Source organism: Elephas maximus, chromosome 16 (assembly GCF_024166365.1).
Source record: "Elephas maximus indicus isolate mEleMax1 chromosome 16, mEleMax1 primary haplotype, whole genome shotgun sequence".
NCBI classification, from domain to species: domain Eukaryota; kingdom Metazoa; phylum Chordata; class Mammalia; order Proboscidea; family Elephantidae; genus Elephas; species Elephas maximus.
This window is the reverse complement of record NC_064834.1, coordinates 6,403,918-6,417,022: the sequence shown is the minus strand read 5'-3', so window position 1 is coordinate 6,417,022 and position 13,105 is coordinate 6,403,918. Positions and strand designations below refer to the sequence as shown.

Below are 13,105 nucleotides of genomic sequence, written 5' to 3'. Positions count from 1 at the left end.
TATCCCTCACCCATTGTTGGGTGTTTCCATTTTGTGGCTATTATTAGGATATTACTAACAGCTTGTATGCATCATCAAATGTTACCAGGTTATCTTTTGGAGCAATATTGTATTATTATTCAAATCTATAGTATTTCTAAAGTGTTTCAATGCTTAAAGACCTTTGATATCATTTACCTCTCTAGATGCTTAATATTTGGTGTGATAAATTTTGGGGGATTAGAGTCTATAGTTTATTACATTAGATGCCTCTTGTAGAGGATCAGTACTTTGTTATTTAAAAAGAATGGAATGGTATCTTATCAAGAAAACCACATTTACATAATCATTTTAATTAAGTAAATAGATGCTCATAATAATAATTGTAGGGGTGGCTAAGGTAAAAAATGGAAATTTCCCTTGAAAACCATCTTTTCTCCAGCCCTTCAAATCTCACCCCCTAGAAGTAAACAAAACTAGAGTGGTTTATACTTCCAAGTTTCTGTGTAGGAGGAAAAGAACACTTTTGGCAGAGGACTGAAATTATTGACTGCAAATCTGGGCTTAGTAATAAGACCCCTTGTGTCCTTTCTAGGTGACTGTATCCCCAGCATATTGCTGCTATGGCCAAAGAGGGAGTGAAAGTCATTATGTCCCCCAGAGTCCTTAAATAGAAGGCATGATAATAGGCTTAGAGTTTTCAAGAAATTGCCAAATAGACAACTGTTTGGCTACAGGCTAATTATCTCCATTCCACCTGGGAATGGAGGACTGAAGTAAATCTGAGTGCACAAACTCCAAACCTTTGCAGGCTGGGAAAGCAATATTCTTTTGAAAGGAGAGGCTAAAGTCTTTTCTACAGGCATGAGTGGTTTGCTAGAATAAATTATTGGGGGGTATCATCCGGATAGTAAGAGGATATGTATGTAGATTTGCCCCATGAATTCTGCCTAGTGGCCTTGAATGCAAAACAAGAAATTTGAATATGTAGGGCTGAAAAGAACCTTGGGATTGATAAGAGGCTGATATATATTTTTTAAAGGTGATGGTATCAACTATAAATTTAAAATCTGTATCTGCTACACCCAGAACAATCGCAAGTGTGGCTCAGGATTAATAGGGGAACCTTGGGAAATCAGGTAAAAATAAACTGACAGAAATTAGGAATCATAACTGATAATGATAATAAACAAGACATTTATTTTCCAGACTTGGGAGAAAAGGGAAAAGTCAGTTTGCCCTACCCAATAATAGCTTTTCTGAAAGATTCTCCATTCCTTAGAATTGGATAGGTTGCTTGGTCTTAAGGAGGATTCTGTACATTTAATTCAAAAAGAGAACTTCTTTTGAAGAGAGTGGTCAAAGAGTGAGCCTCTGTGAGCAGCTTCGCTGGTGCACAGCCAGACTCCCTCTTTGAGTGAAGCTTTTTCCACATTGGCCACACAGATAGGGTGTCTCTCCTGTGTGGATTTTGCCATGCAGAATACAGTTCCCCCTAGTGTGGAAACTCTTCCTGCACTGTGAACAGGCATAGGGTTTCAGGCCTGTGTGGACCCTGATGTGAACAATTAAGCTTCCTTTCTGACTGAAGGCTTTTCCACATTGATCACATCTGTAGGGCTTCTCACCACTGTGAACTCTTCTATGAACAGCAAGGTTACTTTGATTCCTGAAGCTTCTTTGACAAATGATACACTCATAGGGTTTCTGTCCAGTGTGGAGTCTCTCATGAACAGCCAGACTGCCTCGTTGACTAAAGCTTTTCCCACACTCCTTGCACTCATACGGCTTCTCTCCTGTGTGTATTCGCTGATGTGTAACAAGATTTCCTTTGGCCCTGAAGCTTTTTCCACAATGTGTACACTCAAAGGGCTTCTGACCAGTGTGGATTCTCTCATGTAACGTTAGACTACCTTTTTGCCTAAAGGATTTTCCACATTCTTGGCAATCATAGACCTTCTGTCTCACTCCAGATGAATCTTCAGGAAGTGTCTTAGAATCTGGGGATTTTTGTTCCAGCTTCTCTCTTCTGAAAGAATTCTGGAAATCCCAGCTTGAGGATCCTGTGGCCTCAGAGTGATCATATTTGTGGTGGGCTTCTGTCATCACATCTGGTAAAATGAGAGGGAAGTCATGTAAGATGCACCAATATGCTGAGTGAGAAGAATAGAAAAAAAAGAAACATAACACTTTGAGTGCTTATTATGGGCCAGGCATTATGCTATAAACTTCGCATAGGTAATTTAATCCTTATATCAATCCTACGAGGCTGCTACAGATGAGGAAATGAGAGCACTCGGATGCTGTTAAAGGTCTCCCAGCCAGTAAGTACAGAGTCAGGACTCAAACCTAGGCATGCACCACAGCATCGTCCTGCCTCCGATTTTGATGTCATTTAGCCTCTCAGGTAACCTTGTAAGGTGAACATGCTTATCTCCACTTTACAGGTAAGAAAACTGGCTCTGAAGACTATACAGGATCACACAGAGCCTCGTGCCTCGGTTTCATCTGACTCCAAAACAGGTGTTAATCCAGGATATATAGGGCCTGAAGCTTTAAATTTTAGAGGCTCCCTTTAAGAAAAAGTATAAAATTAGGTACAGAGACTTGGAAGAGACCAATGCACGCGAGGGGCCTGAAGCTTAAATTTCATTAGCTTTATTAAAATTCCACTTCTGCTCCACATTCCACTCCTTTGACAGTAAAGTAAGCTCCATACATCCCAAATTGATTCTGACTCATAACGGCCCGATACGTCAGAACAGAACTGCCCCATAGGGTTACCAAGCAGTAGCCGGTGGATTCGAACTGCCGACCTTTTGGTTAGCAGCCAAGCTCTTAACCACTGTGCCACCAGGGCTCTGAAGTAAGCTCCAGAACCTCAGGAAATATGCAGCAGAATCCTCGGTGTTTTACTTTTAGTATTGCCAATTCCTACAAACCTACAAGGTGGAGCGTATCGTCTCACTTTACAGATGAAGGGCCTGAATCTCAAAGAAATAACTTGTCTGATATCACAGAAGTAGTCGGGACAATTATAGAATTTGATCCAAGGAATTTTTTTCCTTTAAAATCCATGCTGTCTTCAGTATACTAAGTTAGGGTGGAAGTGAAATTAATTTTGTTTTGGAAGTTATCCTAACACATTTCCCATGCAGATACTTACAGTGTTTTCTAATCTAAGCCTCCTAATGTACTGTAAATATGGGTGCATTTATCACTATTAACAGTTTGCTTAGTGTCAGCCTCAGGAAATTTTCTCCTTGGTCCCCTGTCTTACCCTTATTCAGTGATCACTCTGAGATTTAAAGCTGCTTATTCATTCTCTCAGAGACTACTTCAAGACTATCTCCGTATCAAGATTGTTCTCTTTCTTGCTTTGAAATTCTGTTCCTCCTCTGTTTCTACTATTACTTCTAACCCCAGTTTGCAGGCTTTTCCTATAATCCCCAGAACAGTGAGTTCCACCAAGGGAAGGTCTCCTCTGCTTCCTCACTGCTGGCCCATTCTGAGGACAGGGATTTGAACTCTGCGAGCTGAGGACATCCCAGCCATCAACCAACTCACTCACTGAAAAATGCTACATTCTGGGCATATCTTCCATGACAGTCCAGCAGGGTAGCTGTTGGAAATCCAAACATGTCCACTCCTGCTGTAGGACCTTAATCACCACCTCTTCATATAACTTTTCCATGGGCTGTTCTTGGAAACCTGAGGAGGGAAAAACAGACAAAAACAAAACAACAAAAACAAACAAGACAGGGCAGGAGAGTTAAGTGGTGAGGATAAAGTCAGCAAGACTGCCACTTTGGGGTGCAAGTGAATAGAGGAAATCTGGATTGCCTGATGTAATTCACAGTCACCTATAACTGCAAGCTGGACCCAAAGGTACCAAGACCACACACAAATGAGTCCAGGAGGGAACAGGAGGCAGGAAAGCAGTGAACACATGAACACATAACTCTTTTTGTCAATTCTAAGATAATGATTACTCCTGTTTGTACCTTAGTCTTGCATGTGATTGGGATCTTCCATTTCCTTCGTCCATCTAACCACCTGCTATTTCATCCTCCAAGTCCCCAAAGGAATTCAGAATCTAAAAGACCAACAATTCAGCCTTTATGCTGGTTCCAGGATGGAAATGCCTCCAGTTCTCCTCTCCAGTTCCCCCTAGGTTCTAACAACATTAGGAATTACATGTTACTTTTTAGTAATTCTGAGTAAGTTCCAGACCCACCCCTCTCCTACCCTTCAAGATTTGAGAATGCTAGTTCTGAGGAAGTGTAAACACTTGTCCATTTTGGGGAAAGGAAGAGCTATTCTGGATTCCAAAACCAAGCCCAAGGAACTCCAACTAGGTTAGGTAACTTGTCCCTGGTTCCACAGGAAGCAAGGAGTCAAGGTGGAGCAAGGGTACAAATCCAAGACTTTATGGACCCAAAGTCTATGCTCTTATATTAGATAATTCCCCAGTTCTTCATCACTAGAAAGCTGTTGAGAAGTCTTATAAAACGGAACAGAAGGGAGTCGTGTTTGACCAGATTGAATTACTCTCCTTCCAGGTCCCAGGAATCCACTTGTGTGTGTCTCACATTATCTTTTTTTTACATTCTTCATTTTGGAATATTTTCTTCAGGATCCTATTTACTGAATTTTTACTCTTTATTTATCCAGTGGTTCAAAATGTAGTCTTTGTTCCTCTCTAATAAACCAAAAACCAAACCTGTTGCTTTTGAGTCGATTTTGACACATAGCAACCATACAGGAAATAGAACTGCCCCATAGGGTTTCTAAGGGAAGCAGAATGCCGTATCTTTCTCCCATGGTGTGGCTGGACTCACCTCCAACTTGGGAGTATAAGTTACAAAGGAATCCCTATCAGAGTGCTGGGATGCTCACTTGGAAGTGGGAGTCTAAGATACTATTGCTCAACAACTACACGTCCACTAAGTACCTACTTCAGAGTCAGTGGAAAAGTACATGGCATTTACTGCCTAAAGTTGGACTCTATCGGGGAAGATTCCAGAAAATAATTTAGTCAGAACGGATAGGTAGAATTTACAGGTCTGCCTCTTCACATGCTATAAGTTCGCTCTTCAACAAGTAACTCAGCTGTGTCTCAGGCACCTCCTTGATTAGTAAGAGGAAATCAGCATATTTTTCTTCCTAAGTTGTTAGTCTGAGGTATCAGTTTCCTGAAGATTTTGGACAAAGTAGCTTTATAATAGAAAATACTTCCTATCAGAAAGGCTATTAAATTCTTTGGAAAAAGCTTGGAATTAGGCTGTGAGAGACTTGGATTCTTGTCCTGACTTCCCCAGTATGTGACCTTGGCAAGTAACCACAGTCCTGACTCTTCCTCACTTACTAGACAGGTTAATAACAATGACGTCTCAGGTAGCTCCTGAGAAAGTAAGAAACCACGTGTGAAGGGCCTCTGAGATGACCTACTGGTCGAAGGCCTAAAACTGAAAGTCCTTGGAAGGAGAGGACGACAAGCGGGGGTAAACCTTTTGGGGGATGGGTTCACGACCAGGAGACTCTGGGTACGTGTGACTTTTCCTCACACACCCTGAATCCAGTTTGTCCTTCCTCCCACTCTCCACCCAGACACGTCTGCCTCCTCTCTCTCTCGAGACTGCACTTTCTGGCTGTCCATCGTCCGGGTTTCTGGAACTCTCGCCGCAGGCACCTGGAGCACACCTGCCTGTGGCTCCCCCTCCTCACCGCCTCCTGGGTGCGGGGTCTCCACCCAGGACCTGCCCTGCCGAGCGGCAGGGCAGTCGAAGGGGCCCCGGCTCCTCCCAGGCAGACCCTCCCCGACCGCCTGGAGACTTCACCCTGCACCTCAGCGCCCCCGATTTCGGGTCCAGCTAAACCCTCCTCTCCAGGCCGCAGACCTCGCCCCTGAAGAAGGCTTCCCTCAGGGCCCAGGCCGGCCAGGTCAGGGCCGCGGGGGCCGCGCTGGCAGGCCGAGGGCCCGGGGGCGGGAGCCTGACGCCGCGGCCCCGCCTCGCCTCACCCGGCGCGCTGACCCGGGCCAGCGGCCTCACTCACCCCAGCGGCGCGCGCCCTCAGACAGACAAAGGCCGGCAGTCAGCCCGCAGCCGCGCCGGCGCGAGCGGAGCCAAACTACAACTCCCAGGAGCCTCCGCGCGAGCCCGCCTGCCCGCGGGGCCGAGGCCTCGGAGGTCCCGGCTTCCCGGAGCACGGTGGGAAGCGTAGTTCGGCAAGCGCCAGGCCGTGCCGTCTCTGCCCGGCTGGCCAGGCGCTCGGCTGCCGTGGGGTCGGGCCGCTCGGCTCAGACCGAGCCCTGAGCCTCAAGGTTCTTCCTGACCGCGGAGCAGAGCTGACGGAGGCTGCGGTGTGCATAAGATTAGCAAGGTGGCGCTGTGGTTAAAGCGCTCAGCTGCAATCGAAAGATGGGCAGTTGGACCCCACCAGCTGCTCTGCGGTAGAAAGACGTGGCAGTCTGCTTCTGTGAGATTACAGCCTTGGAAACCCTATGGGCAGTTTTACTCTGTCCTATAGGGTTTTTTTTTTAATAGGGTAGCTATGCGTGGAAATCGACCGAATGGCAAAGGCTATAAATGACATCATCAAGAAGCTGCCAATTCACGAAATGGGGCATCGGTGGAAGGAAATAGAATCTTGGGAGAAATCAGTTGATAAAGTGTTGGTGTTGAGCTGCTGCCTAAGCAAAGACTATTCTGTAATTAGGGCTCTGCAGCAAGGAGCAAACATTTCAAAGCTGTGGGAAAGGATAATTTGGAATGGCACGGTTAGATTTCGAGGGCCTGGAAGGAGAATTCTGAAGTCTGGGGAAGAACTGTACCCTTCCGACCCTCTTAATACGCTTTCTCAGCAGCTTTTTAGTGATGAGGAATGATTTAGAAAATAATATTGGAATTATTCCCTGTCCCTGAGCAAAGAGAATATGACCCAGCTGAAACTGGGCCCGCAAGGACTCACAAGGACATATTAACTGGGCCTGGAGATAATAGATAGGACAATTTTAGAAATTATCTTTTAGGGAAGAAAAATATTTTTTTAGGGAACTTTTCACATAAAGCCAATCAAACAGGACACTAAAGACTTTCCACTCCTATCTTTTTCTGTTAACATTTAGCAAATACAAATTTGTCGGACCAATGAAGACCCTCCTGACTGTCGGGTTACAGAACCTATGCCAATGATTGTTAAGAAATATAACTCAAAATGTAAGACCACAGTTTCTAGGCAATCTGTGAAAAGGTGAAGCTTTCGACAGTTCTACCCATTTTTGTGATGTTAGTATGTACTGATGATTCTGTACCCTTCCTCAGATTTGAGCAGACATTAGCTCTGGCAGCATGCTTGTCTGTGTCCCACTTTTGTCTTTTTGAATATATGTCAAATAAAACTCTCTTTTTGCTTTACTAAACTGTGATGTTTTTTCCCCTACAACAGGAATAATGAATAAGGGATGGGTTCTGGAACTGTCTTGAGTTTGCATCTTGGCACCACCACTGACTAGCTGTGGGACTCTGGACAGGTTTCTTGGTGGAGAAGGCCAGGGATAGGGTCAGGTGGCAGAGACAGAAGCTGGATGAAGGCATCATGTGAAGGGCTAGGGTCCAGGCGCTCTCCTGTCCTTCTTCAGAGTAAAGGCAGGTGTGTAAGTGAACCTAGAAGAACTAGTTCTGCATGTACTCTATGAGTCATGGGGGAAAACAGTATTTCCTAGGGTGACAAATGAGATTTTCCTTCTTTAAAGATGTGACTGAAGCACTGAGAATTTGTGAATCCTGAAAATCAGCTCAATGGATAGGAGCTCTTTTTCATGGGGCTTCTTTGAACAGAGACAAGACCAGAGGCGTCAAGCAGCTACTGTGTGATCCTGGGAGGGAGCAGGGTTGCTTTTGAGTTATTTGTGAGGTAATGGCTCCCAAAAATGCCTTCAGCCTCCTGCAGATATGCATTTATTAGATCCTGATCTCCCCAAGAGGAATGATATTTAAGTTCCTGATAGCTGAGGCTACATTTGTTTGTGGCTTCTGCCTTCAGAATTGCCTTCTCTGTTGCCTCTCATCCAGGAGAGCTCTTGCCCAGTTTATTTTTCTCCAGGAACCCAGCTCCAGAGTTTCCACTCAGTAGACTCACCTATCCTATTAAATATAGGACTTCATAAGGAATGTTTCTCTTACTATACTACTACTATACTATCTATTACTATACTTACTGGAAACCCTGGTGGCGCAGCGGTTAGGTGCTACAGCTGCTAACCAAAAGGTCAGCAGTTTAAATCCACCAGGCGCTCCTTGGAACTCTATGGGGCAGTTCTACTCTGTCCTATAGGGTCACTATGAGTCGGAATCGACTCGACGGCAATGGGTTAGGTTGTACTACTATTTCTTCTTAATATATAAGTCTGGTGGCACAGTGGTTAAAGTGCTCAGCTGCTAACTGAAGGTCAGTGGTTCAAACCCACCAGCTGCTCTGCAGGAGAAAGATGTGGCAGTCTGCTTCCATAAAGATTTACCACCTTGGAAACCATATGGGATAGTTCTACTCTGTCCTATAGGGTTGTTGTGAGTCGGAATTGACACAAGGGCAAGGGGATGCCACTACTAATGTTGTACAATCTACCTAAAAGCCACACATCTGTTACACAACACAACACAACACAAAACAATTTCATACAGTATGCAAAAGTGTCATGTAAATAATACGTTGATTCCTAAATGTCAATTATTGTAACATAATATTACTTAGTTTTTTCAACAAATATTTGCTGAGTCCTTTTTTAAGTGTAAGAAGCTGTGCAGGGTATTGGGGACATAAATATGAGCAAGATGTAATCCCTATTCAGAGGGCGCAGACAGTCTAGTGGAGAAGACAAACACAGCGCATTCCTCAAAGCCTAGGCTGGCAGCCATCACGCAGAGAAGCCCCTGGAGCGTGCAGCAGAAGTTGCCCTGAAGCCCCCCACTCCTGAACCCACCTCAGCACGATTGCAGAGATCCGTATGGTACCTTCTCCTGACATTAGTTCCAGAGTCAGAGAGAGACAGGGGTAGGGATGCCAGGAGATAGAGGTCCAACCACCACTCTCTCTAGAGCAGCCACAGGCACCTCTTTTTTTTTTTTTTAAAAGCCCAAGCAAGACAAGCAAAGGCCCAGTCTGACTGATGATTGATGTGGGGTGCTGAATGTGTGTCTCCACTCCATTCCTTCCCAAGACTATGTGTCAGTCAGACTGCAGTCCTCCCAGGGCCCAGAATAATTTCAGTGCTAACTATAAAAATGGCGTGGCAGGGGCGTCTGATCTCCTCATCTAACTTCACAAGCGGGAAGGAGAACCAAGATCAGTAGCCCAAGGCTGATTCCTATGAGGTCAGACATGCCTCCGCGCGCCAACCTTTTTACCAATTCTGACACCAACTGTTCTTTCCGCGGCATTCCACTTCTCTGCTGAGTTCGATAATTTGTTGCAATGGCCACACAGAACTCACAGACAATACTCACCATTATGGCGTTTATTAGGGAAGTAACAGGTTACAGGAGCCCTGTCGGCACAGTGGTTAAGAGCTTGGCTGCTAACCAAAAGGTCGGCAGTTTGAATCCACCAGCTGCTCCTTGGAAACCCTATGGGGCAGTTCTACTCTGTCCTATAGGGTCGCTATGAGTCGGAATAGATTTGTCAGCAGTGGGTTTGGTTTGGTTTAACAGGTTACAATTCAGATTGAGGAACGGTCAGGATATACTTCTTTGATCAGGACAGCCTCTTCTCAGCTGTACTGTCTTCTCTCTGGCCCTTGGTCCTTTGGGCTGGCCTCTGCCCTGCTTGGGCAAGTGTTACAAAGCTCTTTTAGCTGTGCTGATAAGCGCACAGAGGCACCCAACTCTGCCAATAAGCCTCCATTTGAAGGCACTCAGCCCTAGCTCCGTGGGTCAGCAAACCTAGCTCCATCAAGTACACAGAGGTACCCAACTCCGCCAGCAAGCCTCCTGCACGAAGGCGCTCAGCTTTCTCACTCCATGGGCGGGGAAGCCAACTGTGCTGACTCCTGTCGATCTCCTGCCTCTAATGCTGCCATTTTTCTGCCATTGCTTCTTGCCATCTTCAGTGTTACAGCTCTCTCTGTTTCTTGGTTCCAGGAGCTTCTCAGTGCAGGGCCCCTGGGTCCTTTGGGATGTGCTCCACTCTCGGCTCTTCTTTTTGGGCGGTGGTGAGATCTTCATGTTCCTGCTCTGGGATCACTCGTTTTAAGCCTAGTGGGATGGCAAAACTGACCAATCCCCTTGTTAGAGTTTCATATACCTTATTTGCATGGTCCCACTCATTGACCGTGTGTAAGTCACAAAGACTGTGGCTAGAAGGGCCATATTAAGTAATTCATTGCACCGTACTGACAACAGCACCAAGTGCCTTGGGGTCACTGGGGCATATCAGTTCTGTTGAGATCAGTACCAGCTGTGGACCTGAGGACACAAGTTTTAGATCCTTTGGTGGGGAAAGACGGCTGTGAAGTGGGACTGTAGTCACTTTTTTTTTTTTTTCTACACAAATCTGTATAAATTCACTGGAGTGGTTTTAGGAAAATGAAAACATTGAAAGGAAAGTGAGGGAGAAGGCAGCTGGGATTGGGGTTGAAATTCCAAGAGACCCAACTCTCCCGAGACAGATATTTACCAGTGTTTGTTCAGGCCTTAAATGAGGCCCAGTACTCAGCCAACCCCTGCATCTTAAGGCAAATACTCAACAGGAAGGAGGGGAACAGGGTGAGTGGGAAAGAGAAATCCTTGTCAGCAGTATAGGTTTGAAAAGTTGCCAAAGATCCATTACCCCCGTTTGCATGCGTTTCACAACAGGGGAAGTGCAGATAATTCAATAAACAGTTCAATAATTCAATAAAAGGCTAACCATTTGGGAAAAAAATATAGTTATATAGTTACCTAATTCTTTATGCTAAGATAAGCCCCAGATGGATTAAATGTAAAATCTAAAACACAGATCCAACAAAAGACCCAAAACAATATACGTATTGATATTTTTATACTCTTGGCCTGGGAAAAGCTTTCTTAACGATGGTAACAAAGACAGAAACAATAAAGAGAAAGGTTGGTAGATTTGACTGCATTAAAACCCAAAATTTTGTATGGCAAAACATCATGAAATGAAGTTAACACGTGACAAGCTAGGAAAATATTAATAGCTGTCAGATTTAAAGATATCATAGAAGTTACTAAGGAAAACGATAACGTTTCAACAGAAATTTGGCGAAGGACAAACAATTCACAAAAGAAAAACATAGAAATAAATATAAGAAAAAAAGCCCAGGTTCACTACTAATTAAAATAAAAAAAAGTCAATTGAGACAGAGAAAAATGTTCCCCATTTTCCTGCTGAATGGCAAAGATGGCAAAGGAGACTAGAGAAATGGACGTTTCCATTCGCGTATATTTTGGAGACAACCATTCTTTTTAGACATTTGGGTATATGTATCAAAAGTCCTAAAATTGTGCATATTACTTCTAGAATTTTTTATCGTGGGGGAAAAATTAGATAATTGTATCCCAAATGTGGAATGAAAGCGTAGCATCCAGGTTTCTGAAGTGAATTGTTAGCTTAGGACTTTCAGTTCCTCTTAAGGGAATGGCTGCCCCAGAAGTTTCAGTAAGACAGCATGAAGCTCAAGGGAAGCTCGAGCTCTTTACTTGCTGCCATAGCACTAAGCAAAGTATTTGGGTCTAATATTGTAGAATGAGGGACCACTGTCCTGGAAGACTTTATTAGAATGATTGCCATCCTGCCTCAGCCCTGCCAGAAATGCAAGCCTCTTTAGTTATCCGTTAGTTACTACGTTCACCCTCCACCCTATAAAAAAAAAAAATACTATGTACATTTCCTGAACTAATCAGTCTTACCATCCCTCCCAAACTATCTCATTGTGTCTTCATGGAGGCCAGTGTTTGAGAGAAATTTGACTTTCTCCCCAACCTCTCTGTTCAGTGACCAGGCTTGTGTAGCTGGACTCATCAGAAAGAAAGGGATGGGTGCTTTGGTGTAATTCTCTGAAAAGGTTGTTGAACCCCGGGGCAAGAGCCACCCAAGTGTCTCTTGACTTGCCAGCTAAATTTCAGGGCTGGGAGTCATCCTGGCTTCTCCTGGGATAAGCCATTCCTCTTGTCTGCAGCTACCTCTGTCCCTTTGAGCAAACAAGCCTTCTGCTTTGTCTCACTATTCTTACCTGATTTGTAAATTCTGGATACTAATAATTTGACCTTAAAGATGCTTAGTGTATAATATTGTCTGAGCACCATTGCTTTTGTCCCCACATAGCTCAACTATTCAAATCTAATTCATTCATTCTTCCATAAAAAAACCAAACAAAACCCTGTTATCATCAAGTCAATTCCAACTCATAGCAACTCTATAGGCCAGAGCAGAACTGCCCCATAGGGTTTCCAAGGCTGTAAATCTTTTTTTTTTTTTTAATTGTACTTTAGATGAAGGTTTACAGAACTAGTTTCTTATCAAACAGTTAGTATACACATTATTCTATGACATTGGTTAACAACCCCACGACATGTCAACACTCTCCTTTCTCAATCCTGGGTTCCCTATTACCAACTTTCCTGTTCCCTCCTTCCTTCCAGTCCCTGCCCCAGTGCTGGTGCACCCCTTTAGTCTTGTTTTGTTCCATGGGACCGTTCAGTCTTTGGCTGAAGGGTGAACCTCAGGAGCGGCCTCATTACTGAGCTGAAAGGGTGTCTGGGGGTCATACTCTCAGGGTTTCTCCAGTCTCTGTCAGGCCAGCAAGTCTGGTCTTTCTTTTTGAGTTAGAATTTTGTTCTACATTTTTTTCCAGCTCTATCCAGGACCCTGTATTGTGATCCCTGTCAGAGCAGTCAGTGGTAGTAGCCAGGCACCATTTCATTGTACTGGACTCAGTCTGGTGGAGGCCATGGTAGATGCAGTCCGTTAGTCCTTTGGACTACTATTTCCCTTGTATCTGGCTGGTACAATCTTCCGTCTTAGATTCAGGCTGTGGTCTGATGTTGTTTGTTCTCAGGTTGAAGGACTCCCTTTAAAAATTCTTGTAGGTTTGGTTTTGTTTTTACATATTCGCTTAATTTCTGTT

General features: G+C 44.4%; 1 protein-coding gene across 8 annotated transcripts; it reads right to left on the bottom strand.

Annotated features, from left to right (window-relative positions):
* Window positions 1-1,163: 1,163 nt before the first annotated feature.
* ZNF32 (zinc finger protein 32) lies at window positions 1,164-6,136 on the bottom strand. Of its 8 annotated transcripts, none has more exons than XM_049854738.1 (4): window positions 6,037-6,136; window positions 3,984-4,075; window positions 3,551-3,690; window positions 1,164-2,090 (listed from the first exon to the last, which is right to left on the bottom strand). In XM_049854738.1, exons 3-4 carry the CDS (start codon window positions 3,618-3,620, stop codon window positions 1,339-1,341), a joined length of 822 nt encoding a protein of 273 aa, XP_049710695.1. In that variant the 5' UTR covers window positions 3,621-3,690; window positions 3,984-4,075; window positions 6,037-6,136; the 3' UTR covers window positions 1,164-1,338. The 8 variants fall into 8 exon arrangements, with proteins under 8 accessions (XP_049710695.1, XP_049710694.1, XP_049710693.1 ...); XM_049854737.1 differs by having other exon boundaries at window positions 3,984-4,156; window positions 6,037-6,102; XM_049854736.1 differs by lacking the exon at window positions 6,037-6,136 and adding an exon at window positions 5,827-6,002 and having other exon boundaries at window positions 3,984-4,156.
* Window positions 6,137-13,105: the final 6,969 nt, after the last annotated feature.